The sequence below is a fragment of the Hippopotamus amphibius genome, chromosome 15 (assembly GCF_030028045.1).
Source record: "Hippopotamus amphibius kiboko isolate mHipAmp2 chromosome 15, mHipAmp2.hap2, whole genome shotgun sequence".
NCBI lineage: Eukaryota > Metazoa > Chordata > Mammalia > Artiodactyla > Hippopotamidae > Hippopotamus > Hippopotamus amphibius.
In genome coordinates, this window is record NC_080200.1 from 14,983,300 (window position 1) to 15,003,875 (window position 20,576).

At 57.1% G+C, this 20,576-nt stretch overlaps 1 protein-coding gene across 1 annotated transcript; it reads left to right on the plus strand.

Moving 5' to 3' along the window:
• Window positions 1-692: 692 nt before the first annotated feature.
• On the plus strand, window positions 693-16,922 carry MEF2B (myocyte enhancer factor 2B). The gene is made up of 10 exons (XM_057709301.1): window positions 693-716; window positions 7,654-7,753; window positions 12,955-13,037; window positions 13,529-13,732; window positions 14,722-14,856; window positions 15,342-15,489; window positions 15,661-15,794; window positions 15,883-15,976; window positions 16,149-16,260; window positions 16,586-16,922. Exons 3-10 carry the CDS (start codon window positions 12,984-12,986, stop codon window positions 16,809-16,811), a joined length of 1,107 nt encoding a protein of 368 aa, XP_057565284.1. The 5' UTR covers window positions 693-716; window positions 7,654-7,753; window positions 12,955-12,983; the 3' UTR covers window positions 16,812-16,922.
• The last annotated feature ends 3,654 nt before the right edge of the window (window positions 16,923-20,576 follow it).

A 20,576-nucleotide genomic window follows, 5' to 3' on the forward strand; every position in this document is an offset into this window, starting at 1 on the left:
TCTGACCCCCACTCTGGGTCTGGACCTGTGCTGGGTGGTGCTGGGATCCCAGGGAGGGGGTCCAGTCCTGGAAGCTGACCTTTGAAGTGGAGGAGGGCGCCCAGAAACCCAGAGGTCTGTTACCCTCCTATCAAAGCACGCAGGTCACACATCCCGCTGCAGGAGGCACACAGCTGGGTGGGGCCCCTCAGCGACCCCAGAGCCCCTTTCTGCAGTCCCTCCGTTTGGGTGAGAGCAAGGGTCAGGGTTGGCTTCGAGAAGGTCTCAGTGCCTGGGACCTCAGGGTCCCGGGTCAGAGTTACATTTCTCTCAAGTTGGAGTAAGTACAAGGTAGGAGATAAGCAGGGGTTGCAGACAGGGTCTGAATTAGGGTCAGGCTCAGCAGTAAGGTCAGGGTCGCCCACTGACAGCGGGGGAAGCCTGGCAAGTCTGATCCAGCTCTCTCCCGGACACCCCTCCCTCATTATACTACTCTCCCACCTCAGTCTTCCCGCGTCTGAGTCCTGGGCCCCAGAACTCCCGGGACCCGGCCACGCCCAAGGGCCCGCCCATCGTAGCCCACGGGCACGCCCTCTATGCAAATTTACGCCCCGCCCGATCAGCTCCCGGGGGCGGGGCCGCCCGCTCTGAAGGCACCTGTGGCCGCCCGGAGCTCGGAGTTCTGAGCCGCTGCCGCCTGGTCGGTGCGCGAGCCTTCAAGAGTCCAGGTGGAGCAGGTGCGTGTCGCGTCGGGCCGAGGTCTGGGCGGTGTCCTTTGAATGGCATCTGTGGGCTGGGTTGAGTTTGAAGGTCGGCATGTGCTGCTATACGCGGGAGAGTTATGTCTAAGAGGTGTGCAGTCCTAGGATTGTGAGTTTGAGAGGCTGTGTGTCCAAGGGGTGTGAGTCTGAAGGGTGTGTTCGGGGATGGGGGAGGTGTTCAAGGGTTGTGTTTCTGAGAGGTTGTGTGTCTGAAAGGGTAGCTGAAAAGGTGAGCGTCCCAGGGCTTGCATGTCCATGAGCGTGTGGCATGCTGAGGGCTTGTGTGTCCAAAGGGCATGTGTCTGAAGGTTTTATCAGTTGGGGAGTTGTGTGCCATGAGCCCCTGGTACGCATCTGTGAGTCCCAGTGGTCCCCTTTCCTGGGGCACACCCCTTTGTGCATCCTGGGGGCCCCTGTACACAACCACAACCCCATGCCTTCCTGCTGTGGATGTGCCCTCGTGTGTCATGGCCCCAGACCTGCATGTGGATGACATTCACGTGTGCCTGTGACCACCATGACCCTCACCCACCCGTGGGGTTTGCACTTCATGCAGTGAATGTGGGGCCTCAGCTGGGTCCACAGATGCCTCCGTGGCTGAGGGCAGGATGGTGTGCATGGAGTCCTGAGAGGGGGCCCACAGCTGCCTGGGCCACTTCCTTCCCCTGCCTCAGTGCCCCAATCTGAGACATGGGTATAGGAACAATAATCACAGCCCTCCAAGGTTGTCAGTTACTTTCACCATCATGGTCCCCATCCTCTGCCTCTCTCAGTGTCGGGGTCAGCAGATGTCGCCAACTGGGGTCCCTGGCTATTCCCAGTCCCCAAGCTGCAGACCCAAGAAGTCAGAAATAGCTGAGGCCTTTTGCCTGACCTGGCTGAGAATCCTCACTGGGGAAGGTCAGGACCTCTGAACTTTTGGCGTCTGGGGATGAGAACTCTCAGACCCTTGGGGTGAAGGAAATAGGGTTCAAAAAAGTATTTAGACTCGGAAGGACAAGTGTGTGGGGTTTGATTCCAAAGATCACAGGAGCTTTGGGAGAAGTCACCCTTGCTGCCTCCTGTCCCCATATCTGCCTTTCACCACCTGTCTGAGTTGCATGAGTGAATCTTGGCCTCCAGGGTTTGGAATTTGGGGACATTTAGAATCCTGGGGTCTCACGTGCGAGAGCTGGAAACTCACTATCTGGTCTGAAGCTGCCACTTTGCAGGAGGGAAGACTGAGGCCAGGTGGAAACACCCTGGCTCCTCAGAAAGGATGGGCTCCAGGCTGCCCCTCAGCCCCCAGGAGGACAAAAGCCAGGAGAGAGGGGCCCCAGCTTCCTCTCTCCCCTCTCTGTGTGACCTGAGAGAGATCGCTGCCCCTTTCTGAGCTCTCTGGCTGCCCCGTGACCTGAGCAATTAGAGCCTGATCTTACTTCCCGTCTCCAACTAATGATTGATTTCATTAAATCATTACCCAACCAGGCAGACATCTGGAAAATGCAAATTAGAGGAGAAAGGGAATTAAAATCATTTGTCACCCCAACTCAGATGCAATGAGTGTAGACATGTTGGGGGTCTGACCTTCCGGAAGATTTGAGGCACATATGCACCTGGAGACAGATGTCATTTTTTGGAGAGTATTTATCACACGCCTGGGATCCCGATTGGGGTTGGAGAGGTCACCCCAGCCGAGGCCCATGAATCCAAGTGGGGTGAACACAGAGGTTGGGTCCCATTTCTCAGCCCCTCAAAGGTCCTCCCTGGGCCTGTTTCTTGCGGGGGCTTGTGAGGCTGCCCGTTGGCCCCAGGTGACCCAGGGATGAGAGTCTTAGATGCCACTGGTGCCCAGCCCCACTTCCCAGTCTGGCTTGGCGGGGTGGGGGGTAAGTTTGGGGCATAACCGGACAACCCTGGGGTATAAGCCCACGCTTGAGTGAGAATCTAGGGTCCTGCCGTGTGGCCCTGGGAAGGAGCCCGCTTCCTCCTGTGTAAAGCAGGGCAGCTGTCTCCGCTTCACTGGGCTACCTGAGTCAGGCTGGTCCTGTGTGTAAACGAGGTGGAGCGCGGGCCCAGGGCAGACAGCAGGCCCTTGGTAACAGGAGGTGCCATCCGAACTATAACCGAGTGGACGTGCCTGTGAGCCCCATCCAGGTCCACCCTCCACCGGGGACCAAGCAGGCCTCAGTCCTGTCAGCTTCCCTGTCCTGATCTCCTCCAGGTTCGGGTTCAGCAGTGGTTGAGGTGGGGTCCTCGGAAGGGAGCAGTCCACACGAGTTGTCGTAATGAGTCACTGTAGGGGCACAGGCGCCTCTCTGTCCAGTTTCCACAACCAGAGCCCCAACCATCTCCTGCTGGACACTGTCCTGGCCTCCTGCTCCCGAAGGACTTCTCCCCACAGCAGCCATGGGGTCAGCTGAAAATCCTGAATCGTACCACAGCCCCCCCCACTCCCGGCTCATACACCCTCCGTGACCCTCATGCTCTACAGCCCACTCTTTCACCTTGATCCCTGAGGCCCCTTGTGGCCTCCCTGCCCTTGTCTGTCTCCAGATGCCCCTTGCTCACCCATACCCGGCAATACCAGCCACCCCCATACCTGGAACCCACCCAGCACATTCTCACCTCAGGGCCTTTGCACCTGCCATTCCTTCCACCAGGCAGTCTGTCACCCACATCCCTTCATGGCTGGTGTCCTCTCATCCTTGAGGTCCCCTTTTCAAAAAGTCCTTTCTGGCCCCTCTGTCCAAAGCAGCTCCCTCCCCTACCACTTCCCCCTCCGCCTCCCCCTATAGAATTTCATTGGTAAGTCCTCTGTCCCTGACACAATTACGTGTCTGTTGTCTTCCCCACCAGACTGGGCAATGGGAAGGGCCAGGCTTGGGCTGTCCACTCCCTGCCTTTGTATCCCTGGCACCTTGGTGAGCTCCCAGACATTTCTGGGGGAAGAAAGTGGGGACCAGGGATGCCCCAAAGACCCCCCTCCCCCCACTGGCTGCATCTTGGGTCTGCTGAGCCACGGGCTAAGTCCCTTCCGCCCAGCTCTGACAGATGTGCTAATTTCCCAAGCAGGGAGGCCCCGGCCTCTGGGGACAAATTTCTGGGGCCCTACAGGGAGATCGTTCTCTGAAACAAAGAGAGAGAAGCCTTGGGCTGTTCTTGCAGCTGGCAGTGCAGCTTAGGGGACATCACTGGGGACCGTGGATGGCTGAGGGCTCTGACCTGTGTGAGATAGCAGAGTTGGGTTCTGAATGTACAGTCTCTCCCATCCCCAGGGGTATGGGTCCCAAGCCCCATGGGAGGTGGAATGGGGCAGTGAGTCTCCATTTGCAGTGGCCATGACAGAGAAACTGGCCTTCCTGGCAGGACCTGCAGTGGACAGTGAGGGTAGCCAGGTCCTGCATGACCTTGGGGCATAGTTTCTTTCCAAGGAGGGGACTGGAACCTTCAGAGGGTCAGCCTCTTGGCCCGAGAGAATCATGAACACCGTCCAGTGGGCTGTGGTGCTGTGGGCTTAGAGCAGGGTGAGGGGTAGGCCCTCTCAGACGGGCGACCTGTAGGCCAGATGGGGCCTCAGATTTGTTTTGTGAGCCATGAGCTGTTTAAAAGAAGAAAGGAACCAGTTGCCAATGTTTCTTCCATTTGTGAAGCAGTCGTTTGCTCATTCATTCAAGGAAGGGTGATTGCAGACCTACTGTGTGCCGGGTGTTGGGAAAGGCTCCATCCCTGCTCTCCTGGAACGGTCATTCTCAGTGGGGCGATGTGATCATCAAAGAAAGTAATGAAGAAGCACCAAAAATATCTGGTGGGACTAAGTGATACAGGGAAAGAGAAATCTGGTCTGGGGAAATGAGCGCCTCTAGAAAGGGAGATTTCTGCCCAGGCCTGAAGGACGTGTAGCAGCTTCTCAGACCTGGGTGAATCTGAGAAGGGCATTCCGGGGAGAGGACACAGCAGGGGGCAAAAGTCAGGCGATGGGAAAGTGGCCAGTCTGTCTGGGGCGGGTGTTTCAGATGTCTGGGAAAGGGCGGAAGGTGAGCTGAGAATCTGCTGGTAGATGAGGCCTTTCTAAAGTGGAGGGACAGGTGGGTGAGTCCTGAGGAGCCCCCAGGGCCCATTGTACAAATGGGGAAACTGAGGCTTGGAGCATGTCAGGCAGTGAGTGTATAGTGGAGTCAGGATAAGAACCCTGGTCTGGCCGGGCCCACGGCCACAGCCAGGCCCACATACCCCTCAGCACACGGTCACACTGGGCCCTCTAGGAGCAGACCTGGGGAGGGGTCTGTGGAGGTGGATCTGAGGGTCCCGCGCTGGGCCTCAGTTTCCCCATGAGTGCCAGAGGGACCTATGAACAAAGGGACTCCCAAAGGGCCTTCTCCAGCTGGAACATTCTGGGTCTCTGGGAGTCAGAGCCACAAGTGGGTAACACACCCCACCCTAAGACCCCCACAGTCCCCAGGAGTACCCCAAAGATCCCCACGACCCCTGGCACCTGCAGCAGCATAGCCTGTGGTCCCCAGGCAGTGTCTGCACATGTGATGCCCCCACCCTCAGAACCCCCACCTCCAACCCACGTCTCTCCCCTGGGGGGGGGGTCCTCCCGCCCTGCTTCAGGAAGCCAGAAAGTGGGTAATACCACTGCAGGGGGTAGAGGCCCTATCTTTGTCTGGGGGCCTGCTTGTCAGGGGCGTCTAGTGTGGATTTGGGGAGCCTGCATGTGTTTGGGGAGCTCCGTGTGTGTCTGGAGGGGTTGCATGTTGTTGGGGGTCATGGTGTGTTTGGAGGTGTCTGCATATATGGGGGGGGTGTGTGCGTTTAGGGAATTGGTTGGGGACCCTGTGTGTGTCTGAAGGGTCTGCGCGTAATTGGGCATCCACGTGTTTTCAGGATGTGTGTTTGCCAAGCCGCGTGGGTTTGGGAGGGGTCTGCATATATTGTGGACTGCGTGTGTTTGGGGGACTTATATATGCGGGTATGTTCGGGGGTGATGCCTGTGTTTGGGGGGGTCTCCCTGTGAAGGGAATCTCCCAGCGCCGCCCCCCCCCACCTGTACATATGAGGAAGGGGCTTTCTCCCTGACCCCCTGTCCCCAGCACCCTTCCTGGGTCTGCCCAGAGCCCTCGCTCTGAGCAGGGCACCCCAGGGCTGAGGAGAGGTGACCCCAAGGCCTTCTGGGAGGGGTCAGGGCCCAGTGATGGCAAAAGCTGCCTGCATAGAGAAAGAGGATTATATCATCTCCAAAGCCCCTACTTCAGAGAGCCCCCCAACTCAGGGAGGTGTCCCCTGTTCCTGACTCTCCCCATCTTTGGGGGTAGGAAACTGAGGTCCAGAGAAGTTTGGTCGCGCAGTAGTCACTAGGAGAGCCTGCCTTATCTCCTGCGCAGGTGAGGGGCTCCAGGGGCCTCTGTGGGCTGAGCCAGCCCCTAGGTCACCCACAGGGCCCCCGCCCCCCCCACCTGGGCCACCATCTCCCCAGGCTCCCAGGGGAGGAGGTCACCCAGGGCCTCCCCGGGGGTGGGGGGGGGGGAGGGGGTCGCCAGCAGCTGGGGTCGGAGCCGCTGGAGCCCTCAAGAGAGGGGAGGGGGGGTCCCGACTTTCCAAGGGGCTCTTCCTGTTGCCCGTAATGAGGTACTTGGGGAGCAGGTGATGAAACCACCGCCTGGGTTGCGTGAGGCGGGGCCGCAGGCCTGATTTGCTGCAGGGCCCAGGAGCAGCGCCCCCTCCCCGCTTCGCCGCGTCCCACGGGCCCTCACCTCCCCCCACCACCCACCTGCCTCTCACTTCTCCTTTCCTTCTCTCCTTTCCCGGCCAAGGTCCCCCCGTTAAGCTGAGGCCTCTGGGCTCAAGGGCCTGGCAGCGTGACTCTGCCACTCGTCCCTCCACGAAAGCCCCACTGGGAGCCGAGAAGGGGAACTTGACTGTTCCTGATCTTTTTTCTCAAACCCTCACTGCAGAGCCTTTGAGATCAGAATTCTGTGACCCGTTTTATGGGGGGAGGAAGTAGGGGTCTGTTGTCGCCCAGTGTGTCACAGTGAGTGTCTTGCAAGATGGCACGCTGACTCAGCATCCCCAGTTCCAAGGCCCCTTTTCCTTCTGGCTTCTGGGAGGCCGGAAGGCAGGGTTGAAGGACCCCTCCACTGCCCCCTCCTCCCCAGCTCATGGGAGGATTCACGCTTCCATTTACAGGTGAGAAAACTAAGTCCTTCTACAGGGAGAGGCCAGCAGTGAAGGGTCAGCGGGAGGCTGGGATTCCTTCCAGACCCCCATCTCCATCACCAGGGGGCTAAGAGGCCTCTTAGAGAGAGGTGACAGTGATGCCCTGCGGGACAGCCGTTGTTTGTTGATGGATTTAGTGACCCCCCCGGTATCACCTTAGAGAGTTTATGATGCTGGAGGCGCTCATGGAATCTTCCTTCGAACCCCAGTTCCCTCCCCCACACCCCGCACAACGCTCAGGCCTGAGACCCCCCAGGCTCCCTCCCAACCCCAGGCACATGCCACCAGGACGTCCTGTCCCCTTGGACACCAAACAATGCATCCTCTTTTGCCTGCCTGAAGCCCCTGTCCTGGTTCAGGCCCCACATCCCTCACCTGGACACCTGCCCCAGCCTTTCCCAGTCACCTCACTCCCACCCAGACAGGTGCTGTTTCTCAGGGCAGCCATGACTAGGGACGAGGTTTTTTATTTTATTTTTATTTTTTGGCCACACCCCGCGGCATGTGGGATCTGAGTTTCCAGACCAGTGATCGAACCCGCGCCCCCTCCATTGGAAGTGCAGAACCTTAACCACTGGACAGCCAGGGAAGTCCCCAGGGATGAGGTTTTTTACAAAAATCTTTCAATTGAGATTAAATCACATAAAGAAGAATGCAAAAATCTTTGGAATAGGGCTAAAAAATTTGCACAAACTGAACACACCTGTGTATCCAGGTCCTGGACCGGGGAATAGAACACCCCAGCCCCTGGACGCCTGCTGGCCTGTCACAGCGCCTGCTCCGGGTGGCCGCTGTGCTCACATCCATCACTGTAGGTGAGTTTTGCCTGTTCTGGAACTTGATATAAATGGAATTGCATGGTGTGTCCTCTCTATGGAGCCCAGAATTGCTGAACGGGTGCATAGTTTGGGAGACTCACCTGTGTGGTTGCATGCAGCTGCAATGCATTCCTTTTTCTGTGCTGTATAGTAGTCCACCATAGACTCTACCAAAAAGTATTTACCAATTCTCCCACTGAGGGCATTTGAGTCGTTTCCAGTTTGGGGCTATGACAAATGAGGGTGCTGAGAACATTCTTGTCTGTGTCTTTTGGTAGAACATGGACCCATTTCTCTTAGGTGAATACTGAGAAGCATCACTGGATCAGAGGGTAGATGCATGTGCAGCTTTAGTAGATGCCAGTTTTCCAGAGTGGCTCTACCTCTTTCCCCTCCCACCGGCAATGCATGGAAGTACAAGGGGATTTTTTAAACTAAAATCATATCCTGACCCTCTCCTGCACCAAACTCTCTACAGTTCCCTCTTGGCCTCAGAGTAAAGCCCATGCTCTTCACTGTGGCCCACAAGGACCTGTGTGATCTGAATCCCACAACTGTCCCCACCACCCCTCCCTCGCTTGCTCACATTTTCCAGCCATACAGTCTTCTTTGCTTTTTCAAAATGATCACTCTGAGCCTTTGCCCTTGCAGTTCCCCTGCCAGGAACACACTTCCACCAGATCTTCTCATAACTGACTCTTCCCTTGCTTGGCTGTGTCTTTCTCGTGCTCCGGGTCTCAGTTCAAACATCACCTCTTCAGAGAGGTCTTCCTTGAAATCCCTGACTACGGACGTTGCCCCTTTTGTGGTCAATACTTCTCTCTTTTTAGGCTTAGGATCTGATCTACAAGAGTTTCTTAAAAATGACTTGGGCAGTTCCCATTGTTTTCAAAGGTCTGAGATAGTTTAAAGAACATTTCACTTTCCTGTCCTTTAAGGTTTGGTAAAACATCCATAAAACCATGGGCGCCTGTTGTCCTTTTAATAGTAGGTCTCGAGTCACTTTTCTAATCTTCTATGGTCATTGGTCCTCTTAAGCGTTGTACTTCTTTTGAGGTCAGTTTATCACGATATTTGGCACATGGTTGATACGCGATAAATGCTAAGTATGGGGTGCAAAGAAGGGGGTGGGGAGGTACTGGACTCTTGTCTTCAAATGCCCACTCCCCTGCCCATCTGCTCAGGCCCCCATCCAGCCCTTCCACTGAGGCCCAACTACGTGCTTCCTCCTCTGAGATGCCATCTTGGGTTTCCCTTGCCCCTTCTTCCCTGCTCCATTCCTGGTCCATCTCTGCCTCTCTGCTGGGCAGATGCCACAAGCTCTCTGCTTTCTAGCTGGACGTTGGTGGGGTGGAGGTGGGAAAGATGTGCACAGAAGAGGCCTCCCCCGACCTCAGCTTGCCCCAACCTCAGCCTCTCCTAACCTCAGCCTCCCCCCTCGTGCGCTGCACACTCAGCACACGCCGCCACCTCCCCCCAGCAGTTCCGATCACGCCAACATCTGGAGAGCTGGCCGCCTGGTCTGTCTGCGGCTCGGGCTGGGGATTTGCATGTGAGTACAAATATATATGCACACCCTGGGCCTTCCGCCTCCGCATTCCTTGGCTGGCCCTTCACACCTGGGCCTGAGGCAGGTCAACGCTGAGTGGCTGGATTTGCATGCGCATGTATTTCTGGGTAGGGAGTCAGCTGGGGGAGTCTGAGAGGAAGTTGTTGAGGGAAGCTGGGGGGGAGTTCAGACGTGTCCCTCTTGACCTGCTGCATTCACCAAATCTTCCCAGTCACCCCTGTGTCTGGTCCTGAGGGTCTTCTGGTCTGGGGGAGAGGGAGAGAGCTGGATATATGACCCCCCAGCTCCACAGAGTCAGAACTAGAGGGGAAGAATGGAGGCTGTGGGAGACCAGAGTGAAGGCAGGGAGGGTGTCCTGGAGGGATGGGCTTTTTGAGCTGGGTTTTGAAGTGTGAATAGGAGTTGGCTAGGTGCAGAAGGGGCAACAGGGCTTTTCAGGCAGAGACATTTTGTTGACGGTAGAGAAGAGCGGGCAGGAGCTGATTGGGGCACAGCCTTGAATGCCTGGCTGGGGACTGGAACTTCCTTCCTCCTGAGGGGAGGGGGTTTGCCGTGAGGAGCATGTGAGCAGGAAGAGGCATGATCAGAGCTGTGTGCTGGGGAGATCCCTCAAGGACCAGAGCAGGGGATGACTTTGGTTTCTGGGTGAGGATTGGGGGTTCCAAGGTCATCAAGGGTCAGAAGACTCAAACCCCTGCATGAGCCCATCTGCACCTGTCAGGTCTGGCTCCAGAGATGGCAGAGGACCTGGTGGCTTCTAGAGGACCCAAAGAGCCCTAGAGTACAGAGACTTAAAGTGCATGATGCAGGCATAGCACAGAGCGGGGCTCACCCCCAGTCTCTGCCCATATGGACACAGCCCTGGCCTCCTTGCAGTTTCCTGTCATCTCTACCCCTGCCCCGAACAGTCCTGCTCCCCATGACAGCCATGGCCAAGGTTTTAAAGTCCTATCCCTTCTTGCCCAAAACCCTCCCATGGCTCTCAATGGAGCCTTTTGGTCTCTTAGACCAAAACCCACAGGCCTCCCTGCAGCTCAGAGAACCCAGAGTGGCCCTGCCCCTGCAGCCTCTCCCGCTAGCCTCCTCACTCCAGCCTTGTCGATGCATCTCCTCCCACCTCAGGGCCTTTGCACCTGCCATTCCTTCTGCCTGGAACTTACTTCCTCTCTTGGCTCTTGGGTCTCAGTTCAGAGAGCCCCCCCCCGACCTTCTGACTCTTGGAGCTCCCCCATTACGTGAACCTTGCCCTAGCCAGGATGTTCTTGTCTAAAACGGGGATGGATTGAGAAGGGGCCAGAGCTGGATCTTCAAGGCCCAGAGACTCACGTCCAAGTCCCATGTTCCCATGGGACCCCAGGCGTGGGGGGCATTTCCGGAGTCATCTTGGCACCAAGACCTCCGGGCCAGTGCCCTCCTCCTGTCCCCAGGGACACGTCAGGGCGGGGATAACACATCCCAGCCGTGGGAACTAGCCTGATTCCGGCCTGGGACTAAAATTAGCCCCCAAGGTTAAATTTAGCAAGTCAGGCTGGAGCTGGGGGGCCGAGATGGGGAGCTCTCATCGGCCTGGGCTCTGCGTGGTTGTGACCGCTCAGAGACCCAGCCCAGAGGAGGTGGAGGGCGTGTCTGGGGTCACACAGCAGGCCGCATGTGACAGACTAGGGCACCTCTACTCCCCGTCCTGGGTCTCTGGGAAGATAGGGGGCCCCACCCAGACCCCTCGGGCTGGGGTGTGGGAAGCAGGTATGGCTACTCCCGGAGACAGACCTACATTTCCCTGCGCTTCCCAAGAGCTCATTCCCAGGCCTTGTTCCAGATACTCTGCATTTCATACCCACCCCATTCACAGAACAGCAAACTGAGGCCAAGGGAGAGGCCTCCGTTGCTAAAGACCACTCTTATGGTCAGAGGCTGGCTGAGACCTGAGCACAGGCCCACTTCACCCTGGGCAGGCCTGTGGCATGGCCTCAGTCACCTATGACATGGGAGGGCTGGGAGGGTGGAGTGTGGTCATAGAGTTGGTGGAAGGTGTCTCGGGGGCCAAGGGGTGGCTGTCTGTACAGTGGGGGTTGGGTGCTACAGGACGGTCAGTACGATTCTTTGATTCCAAGGAGCCCTGCATGGGGGCTGCCGGGAAAGTCCTGGACCATGTCTTGGGTACAGGCTGCCCTCACTGAGCTGCCCATTTCACCCTTGGGGCCCCCACCAGGGAGATCCAAGAACCCCATGAGGAGGGTCCAAGGTTTTTCTCCAATGTGCCTGGGGCCACCCCTCCTCTCAGTCTGAGGGCTCCAAGCAAAAGTCTTTCCAGGGCATCCCCCCTCCTCCCACTGGAAAGTGGGGCAGGGAGGGGGTTTCGATTATGCTCCCCCACCCCCACTTTTTATTTTATTTTTCTTTTTTGGCTGAGCTGCGCAGCATGTGGGATCTTAGTTCCCCACTAGGGATCACACCTGCGCCCTCTGGGTTGGAAGCACGAATCCTAACCATTGGACCACCAGGGAAGTGTCCCCAACACTTTGTAAAATAGAAATCTATAATCACGGAGGGAGAAAAGTTAGGAAATTCAGAAGAAAAAAAAAAAAGACAAAAAGGCCACACATTGTATGATTCCATTTATAAGAAGTGCCCAGGAGAGGCAAATCCACAGAGACAGAAAGCAGATTAGCGGTGGTCGGGGCCTGGGGGCGGGGGATGGGAGTGGCTGCTAATGGGGCTGGGGTCTCCTTCTGGGAGGATGAAAATTTTCTGGAACCAGACAGAGGTGATGGTTGCACAACGTCACGAATGCCACTGAATTGCCCACGTTAAAATGGCGAATGTTATGTTATGTGAATTGCATCTCAAGTTTTAAAAACAGGGGAAAACAACCCACCCATAAATTTCCACCCAGTGCTGACACCCAGCTTGAGCGTTTCCTGCTGGGCGTTTTACCACTCTCACTGCAATTTTTCAATATATGTTTTATATATATTTTAATACATGTTTTCTGGTAACCACCACCTTCAGCCTTGCTCTGCGAAGGGCTGTTGTGGGTGGGATTGAATGCGTTGAAAAGTGTCTGCTGCGTGGACCAGGCTTACTTTTAGAGGCTCGGGATCACTGAGCACCGCTGGGCACCAGCATCAGATGGCCCTCCAACCTGGCCTGTCGAGGACTTTTAGACCATCGCCCGTACTCGTAACAGCCGTGCGTACCCGGCACCTGCTGTCTGCGAGGCAGATCTGAATGCCCTGTGTGGGTTCACTCATTTTATGCTCTAGCAGCACTGGGCAGCGCACCACACGCTTAACCTGCTGCACAAACAGGGGTCAGGCTCCCCCGAGGTCCCACAGCTACCAGCTTGTTTTGCTTTAGAGCCTCAGGTGGGGGCACCCCTACCTCTCAATCTTTCCCCCTTGGTCAGCCTTCTCCTTATAAGGCATTGGTCTGAAGGTGTTCAGTGAGCATCTGTTGCTCCCTGGGCTGGTCGAGCGTGGGGGCTGTGGGGGTGACCCAGCCTGCCTTGATCTTCCCCCACCTTTCAGCACCTGTCAGGGGCAGGAGAAAGATAGGGGGTAGACTGGGGTGCCTGTCCCTGCTCCCCACCCACCTACTCTGTCCTCTTCTCCTCCTCCCCAACCCCCAGACCAAGGACACTCCACCCAGCCTGGGACAATGGGGAGGAAAAAAATTCAGATCTCACGCATTCTGGACCAAAGGAATCGGCAGGTGAGTTCACTGGGTGGAACAGCGGTTGGGGGAAAGGCATTCCTGGCAGGGGACAAGGCCTGGGCAAAGGGAACTTGATGCAGTGTCTGGAGTTTGACATGTAGCATTTACTCGTTTTCACGGTGATTTATTCATTGATCCTCCTTGATGACTGGAGCCCCAGTCACAGGGGAGATGGAACTCAACACAAACACACCCAACTCAAAGCGCTGGACCAGAAGGAGTCCCAGAATTGGGGAAGCTCAGAGAGGGAGTGTGGGCTCTGCCTGGAGGCCAAGGTAAACTTACCAAAGGAGAGGATATTGGGGCTGGGTTTTGAAGCATCAATAGGAGTTTGCCAGGTTAAGAAGTGAGGAGTAGTACAGCCAGAAAGAAGAGCACATGCATGGAATCACAAGGCATGTTCAGAGAACAATTAGGCCCCTCTACCTGCCCTCTCACCATCCCAAATCTTTGTCTTCTCCTGCCCTGCCTGTGGGTCCTGGGTCCAGGTGACATTTACCAAGCGGAAGTTTGGGCTAATGAAGAAGGCCTATGAACTAAGCGTGCTCTGCGACTGTGAGATCGCCCTCATCATCTTCAACAGCGCCAACCGCCTCTTCCAGTATGCCAGCACGGACATGGACCGTGTTCTTCTGAAGTACACAGAGTACAGTGAGCCCCATGAGAGCCGCACCAACACTGACATCCTCGAGGTACCCCTGGGACCCTCCTTCCAGGCCCCATAAAGCCCAGCACACTCTGCTTGCTCAGAGCCTAGGGACTCTTGGTTTGCACAAAAGAGAGCCTTGCAATTTGGCTTTGCTGCCAGTCAAAGCAGGTTTGGGGTAAAGATGCAGCTGCCTGGAGAGTAGAAATAAAAAACATCGAGGGCTGTACCATGTGCCCCTCACACACGTCATCTCACTTGCTCCCGTCACCCATTTGGTGAGTACACACAGAGAAGGAAATGTACCGCAAGGCAAACAGACCTCACTGAGGTCCAGGAATGTTTTTATTTGAGCCACTGTATCCTCAGGAGAAAGAGGCAGGCACAGCCCCTGCGCTAGCTGGTTTAGCCCTCACACCCACCACCCAGGATGGGCAAGATCCCTGGTCACTTTGGATGTGAGCATCTTTACCCAGGATGGGAAGCTAAAGCCACGGGGCTGGAGAGAGCAATGGGCTACGACTGCGCCTGGAAGCCCCAGTGTGGCAGAGGGTGGGGAGAAACCGGCAAAGGAGAGGCAGGGGTCCAGGAGTATGCAGGTCACCGGTCCCAGGGGGGTGGCAGCTTAGGAGAGCCTATAAAGATGTCCTCAGGTGCTCAGTCAGCCATCATTCATTAAGCATCTACTGCATGCCAGGCTCCGAGGCTGCGCGTGCGCACAGAGTGGAGGAACAAAATCACATTCAGGAGGAGTGTGAGGATAATGCCAGCAGGCCTGGGTAGATCTGGGCCCCTGCTGTGTGACCCAGGGCTTTCTTGTCCCAGGGCAGGAGAGTCCCTCTCTCACACACAGTTGGAACTTACTAGATGGTAACACACTAGGGTTTTGGATCAATGGGATTTGGCTGGAGCAGGCTGTGCCTGCACCCTGCCTGCCCACAGAGCTGGGTGGGATAGGGGCTCCCCTCTTCCGTAGAACCAGGTTCCTTGGTGAGGACGTGGAGAGTGTCACCCTGTTGTCTCCCCTTCCCACAGACACTGAAGCGGAGGGGCGTGGGCCTTGATGGACCAGAGCTGGAGCCAGATGAGGGGCTTGAGGGGCCAGGAGAGAAGCTGCGGAGGCTGGCAGGTGATGGGGGTGACCCAGCCTTGCCCCGACCGCGGCTCTATGTAAGTGACTCCCTGCCCTAACATGAATGGGGCCCTCCCCCCACTTCCGAGGCCCAAGTGGCTGAGGCTGAGACTGAGAGAGGGACTTAAGACCAGGAATTCTAGAGTTTGGGGGAAGGTTTCTACCTGGGTGGGCAGGGAAGCCTTCCTGGAGGAGTGGGCATTATAGCAGGGGCTTTGAAGGATGGAAAAGAGTTCAACAGGCAGACAGTTCCTTCCTTCTTTATTTCTTTGATTCATCAAACACCCTGGGAAGCCCCCTCAGGGTCAACCCTGTACTAAGTAAGAAGCCTCAGCTCTAGTTGTCAAGGAGCGACAGAGGCAGACACAGGCTCCCCCAGCCATGTGGCGTTAGGGCAGGGGGAGGAGGAGTGAGGACTTGCAGAAGGTAGAGGCTGGCCCCTGAACTCACTGGAATTTTCTTTCTTGGACCTGATGCCCTCATCCTTACATTCCTCAACCAATCCTGTCCTCTCTGCCCTCAGCCAGCAGCCCCCACTATACCCAGCCCTGACATGGTATATGGGGCCCTGCCCCCACCAGGCTGTGACCCCAGTGGGCTTGGGGAGGCCCTGCCTGCCCAGAGCCGCCCATCCCCCTTCAGACCAGCAGCCCCCAAAGCTGGGCCCCCAGGTGAGCATGGGGCATAGGCCCTGGGGGAGGAGGGGTGGCAGTCCCAGGGGGACGGTGCAAGGGGGAAATAGTCGCTCTGGTCCTGCTTGGCTGTGGGCATCACTCTGGACCTCAGACTTCATTAGATGACATGGGCACCTACCCCCTCTCTGGGGGTCTCCTGCTCCCCAGGCCTGGCGCACCCTCTCTTCTCACCGAGCCACCTCGCCAGCAAGACACCACCTCCCCTGTACCTGGCAGCAGATGGGAGGAGGCCAGACCTGCCCGGTGGCCTGGCTGGAGCCCGAGGGGGACTGAGCACCTCAGTGAGTGAGGGGAAGGTGTGGAAGGGCTGTGGGGGCCGGGTGGCCTGGGTGTGGCCCTCCGTGTCCCCTTTACCCTGTCTCCCCACAGAGAGGCCTCTATGGTAGCCTGCAGAGTCCATGCTCCAGTGCCACCCCTGGACCCCCACTCGGGAGCTTCCCCTTCCTCCCTGCAGGTCCCCCAGGTATGCACCCACTGCGGGAGGCAAGCACACACCTGCCTGTGGGGGAGGGGTGCGCACTCTCCCACCCACCAGAACTGAAAACGGGCGGGTGGGTTGGGTCAGGCTTGGGCAAAGGGCTCCCTGAGGTCAGGGCCTCAGTGTACTCTTCCTGCCTCCCTCCCCGCCCCGCCAGAATATGGGCTGGGAGACCCCCCTCCGCCCCCAGGCTTGCTGCAGCCCCCCACCCTGGCCCCCTGGCAGCCCTCCAGGGGTGATGGCACCCCGACCACCCCCGCCCCGCCCAGGTAAGTGCCCCGACTGCCTCCTTATCCACTCTCCGCGCCTCGTTCGGATTCACCAGTGGGGCCCCTCCAAGTCTTCCAACGCCTCAGCCACTGCTGACCCCTGGTGGCCACTCCCGGTTCTGCACTTAGCCCCTTCCGACTGGTCCTGGTGGGGATGGGCGGCTATTTTGGAGGCCCCAAGAGGGATCGCCACCCCCTCTTTTCCCAAAGTCTTCCCGCCCAGTGTTTGCCCAAGCCATGTCACCTCCCTGGCTTCCGTCACTGAGCTCACGGCCCTGTTCTCCTCTCTCCCTCTCCCTCCCTCCCCCTCCCCACCTCCTTGCAGTGGGGGCCGCAGCCTGGGCGAGGAAGGCCCCCCGGCCCGCGGCGCCTCCTCGCCCACCCCACCAGTCAGCATCAAGTCCGAGCGGCTCTCGCCGGCGCCTGGAGGCCCCGGCGACTTTCCAAAGACCTTCCCCTACCCCTTGCTCCTGGCCCGGCCCCTGGCAGAGCCCCTACGGCCTGGACCCCCAGTGCGCCGGCTGCCCACTACCGATGGCTGGCCCCGGTAGTAGGCCCGGGGGGGTGGAACCGAGTCTGCCCCTCACACCAGGCGGGGTGAGGCCACGTGGGGTCCCAACCTCCGTCCCTACGTCCTTGGAGAAGACCCAGCAGTTACGACCCTCTCCGCGGTGGGGGCCTGTAGGGGGGAAGACCGGGTTCGGATCTAAGATTGGGGTGCTCCTTTCCCCCTTCCCGTGTGTGTATCCATCAATAAAACACACGTGGCACCCGTGAACGAAACTGTCGCCGCTCAGAGCCGCACCCCCGCCCGGGTCCTCCCATCTCTTCCCCAGCGGCCTCAGTCTTGCCTTGTCTTGGCTTGGATACCAAATCCAGAATCTGACCCTGAGAGGAGGACTCCGGTGCGGCTTGGGAAGGGGGCGGGGCCGGGGAGCGGGGGGGGGGGGAGGGGGGAGGACGTAAGGGGAGGAGCCCTGTAGGGGGCGCCACCGAGCAGGTGACCGGGCGGCCCTAGCGTAAGCTTAGAGTGCGCACCTAGAGTGGTTCCACCCCAGGGGTGACGGGCTGGGCTCTTTACCCTCCAGATCCTGGGGGTGTTGGGTCGAGGGCTCAGGCTGGGTTGCAATCACTTGCAGGGAGAAGCCGTCGGGAACTGTGAATGTAGGACAGTGGGCACGCCGGAGCGGCCGCTACACTGTTCATCTTTTAAATGGGCATATCCCTTGATCTCTTGACCTAACCGTTTCGTTCCACCCGGTGGAGGAGGGAGCCAGGAGTTTATTCACCCACTTTGGGGTCGTGCGAACTCCCTCCACTTTGGCCTGTCCTGTGTGAGGGCTGACTTGGGGTTCCAGGAGGGAGCCAGAGGGAGCTCCATTAGTTACTCCCCTCCAGCCACCTGCCAGGGGGTCTCGTGGGATCTTTTTCTTTTTTGTTTAAGTTTGTTATTTTTATTTATTTATTTTTGGCTGTGTTGGGTCTTCTTGCTGCGGCATGGGCTTTTCTCTCTAGCTGCTGTGAGCCGGTGGTGCTCGGGCTTCTTAGTGCAGTGGCTTCTCTTGAGCACCTGGCTCTAGGTGCGAGGGCTTCAGTAGTTGCAGCACGTGGTTTCAGTAGTTGTGGCACACGGGCTTAGTTATTCTGTGGCATGTGGGATCTTCCTGGCCCAGGGATCGAACCCAGGTCCCCTGCATTGGCAGGCAGATTCTTAACACCTGTGCCACCAGGGAAGTCCCTCAGTGGGATCTTTTTAACACTCAGATCTGACCCTTGACCTTCCCAAGCTCCTCAGCTGCCCTGACCCACTCTGTCCCCTGCCCTGAGACCCCTAGAAATACTTGCTGTTCCCAGCTAGGGCCATGCTGGTCCTTTCTCCTGGGCTACGTCCTGCAACTCCCACCTGGCCTCCTTTTTTAGACTTCTTCTTATCCTCCAAGGCCTAGCTCAGTGTCCCCTCCTCCAGGAAGCTCTCTGCACTGCCCTAAGCTGAGAAATGACTCTGACAATTCCCAAAGGGTTTGCTTAGTGGAGATCACCGACTTGGACAAGAATGTGAAAAATACATGGTGTTGGTATCTGTGTTTATAAGATTTCTGTGCCCTTACCCCACCGTCATTCTACCAAGATCCAAAGCTGATTGGTCCAGCTTGGGTGGGGGCAAGCGAGTCAGCTTGACCAATAATTTCAAGACCCTTGTCCCCTGTCACTGCAGCACTCCACAGAAGAATTTTTCAGTAAAATTCAATGCCTTGCATTCCACCACTAGCACACACAGACCTGGATGTGGATACAGAGGCAAAAATGTGTGCAGGCTTCAAAATAAGTCACCTCCCTTTCTCCTGTAGTCCCCCTTCCCAGCCAAGACTTTGGGTGGGGACTTCCCCGGTGGCACAGTGGTTAAGAATCCACCTGCTAATGCAGGGGACACGGGTTCGAGCCCTGGTCCAGGAAGATCCCACATGCTGTGGAGCAACTAAGCCTGTGTGCCACAACTCCTGAGCCCATGTGCTGTAACTCTTGAAGCCCGCTTGCCTAGAGCCCATGCTCCGCAATGAAGAGTAGCCCTCACTTGCCACAACTAGAGAAAGCCCATGGACAGCAACAAAGACCCAACGAAACCTAAAAAAAAAAAAAAAAAAAAGACTTTGGGTGGACTCCTTTGAGGGGTAGGGAGAGAGGGGAAAATGTATAAACTGATAGACCTTTTTTTGTGGAGTGAGAGCACTTCCTTGGGCAGCCATATATCTAGCACCATTCATAAGCCAGATCCAGCCTCAGGTTTGTCCTCTGACCTTCCCAGTCCTTGATGCCTTCATCCCCAGTGAAGCTGGGGCTTTGGAGCCCTAGTTTCCAGGGGAGAAACATGGCATGATCAAAGTTAGTGAAAGCCTCCCTCCCTGGGGCTTCTGTGGCGGGAGGTGGAGGTGGGGTCCAGGAGTAAAAGAGGCAGGAGGCCGAGGAACAGTGGAGGGACACACCAGGGTGTGTTTGGAGGTGGAGCCACCAGGACCTGCAAATGGCTCAGATATGGGGTAAAGGGCTTCACAGGGAACTTGCAGCCCCCTCTTACACGGGGAAACCTGCAGAGAAGGCAGAGGGTGTGGGGTGAACTCAAGGCCTCTGTGGAGTGTTTAAGTTAGGCTGGAGCGCTCTCTCACCCAACTCAGACTCGGGTCCTAAATCCTCCCCACCTGCTCCCTTCTGTCCCTTTCCGCCCTCAGAGCAGGGGTGAGCCCCTGCCTCCACCCCAGCCCATAACAGTGGACTCTAGGGATCCAGTTGAGCACACAGCCCCTGCCACCCCCAGCAGCACCATCGCCACATGCACCAGGGTCACCACGCAGGTGCAGATTTGTCCATCTGGGTTACCCTTCTGGGAGCCCCTTCCTCGGGTCACAAGAACCCTGGCCGTGCACACGGAGTGGATGTACTGCCAACCTGGCGGCCCCCCATAGTGTTGCAGTCACGGCTCCCCAGCCAACAAGACACAGGACCAGGGATCTGGGAGGAGGAGAGAGGTCAAGGCAGCTGGTCCTCTGGGGGAAACTGAGGCATGGCCAGAAAGGGCCTCTTTTCAGCCTCTGGATCTTACCCACATGGTAGAAGGTGGGCCAGTCCCTGAAGTCAGTGCCCACAGGGTACGTGCCCAGTGTGGAGTACATAAAAATGTGGGCTGCTTTCAGACGCTGGGGGGCCCCAGGGCTATTGGGTGTGGCTCTGTGTCTTCATCCCTGGGAGGCTGCACTTTCAGTATCTGCCGTTAGATGGCGCCCAGTAGTACCCTTTGGATTCTGAACTCTCCACTCAAAATTTAAAAATAAAGTGGTAATAGTAACAAATAAATAAGATCTATCCTGGCTTCCAGGGAGTCTGCCCCATGTTGTTAGTCTATACGCCTGGGGAACCAAAAAGGGCTGTGTCACATGTCATGTGTGTGTGACTATACATGTATTGCTTGAGGTGTCCTGGGCCATAAGGGGAGAGTTGGCAAGCTACCAGTTTCTAGAAAGGCCTCTGGGTCCAGACCCTAGCTCTGCCCCTGCTGGCTGGGGTGGGGGGGTGGGGGGTAGAAAACAAAGAGGTTGTTTGGAAGTGTCCTACTGCCAGTCTTTCTAAGGACACCACGGTGATGTTGGCCAGGGCCAATGTCACCATCAGAGGGGTTCCAAGTCTCCCAGGAGCCTGGTCACTGGTTGGAAGCATTGAGGGAAGTATGGTCTGGGTACAAACATGGTAACGGAAACCAGAGATCTGAGAGATGCATTTTTGAGAGCACCGTAAATAGAGATGGTGAAACAGTGGGGAATGAGAGT

Bases quoted from the DNA above. Each gene is read 5' to 3' on its own strand.
- MEF2B (XM_057709301.1), top strand. From the start codon at position 12,984: ATGGGGAGGAAAAAAATTCAGATCTCACGCATTCTGGACCAAAGGAAT. The intron at 14,857-15,341 runs GTAAGTGACTCC...CTCTGCCCTCAG, and splicing joins TGCCCCGACCGCGGCTCTAT to CCAGCAGCCCCCACTATACC. The intron at 16,261-16,585 runs GTAAGTGCCCCG...ACCTCCTTGCAG, and splicing joins ACCACCCCCGCCCCGCCCAG to TGGGGGCCGCAGCCTGGGCG.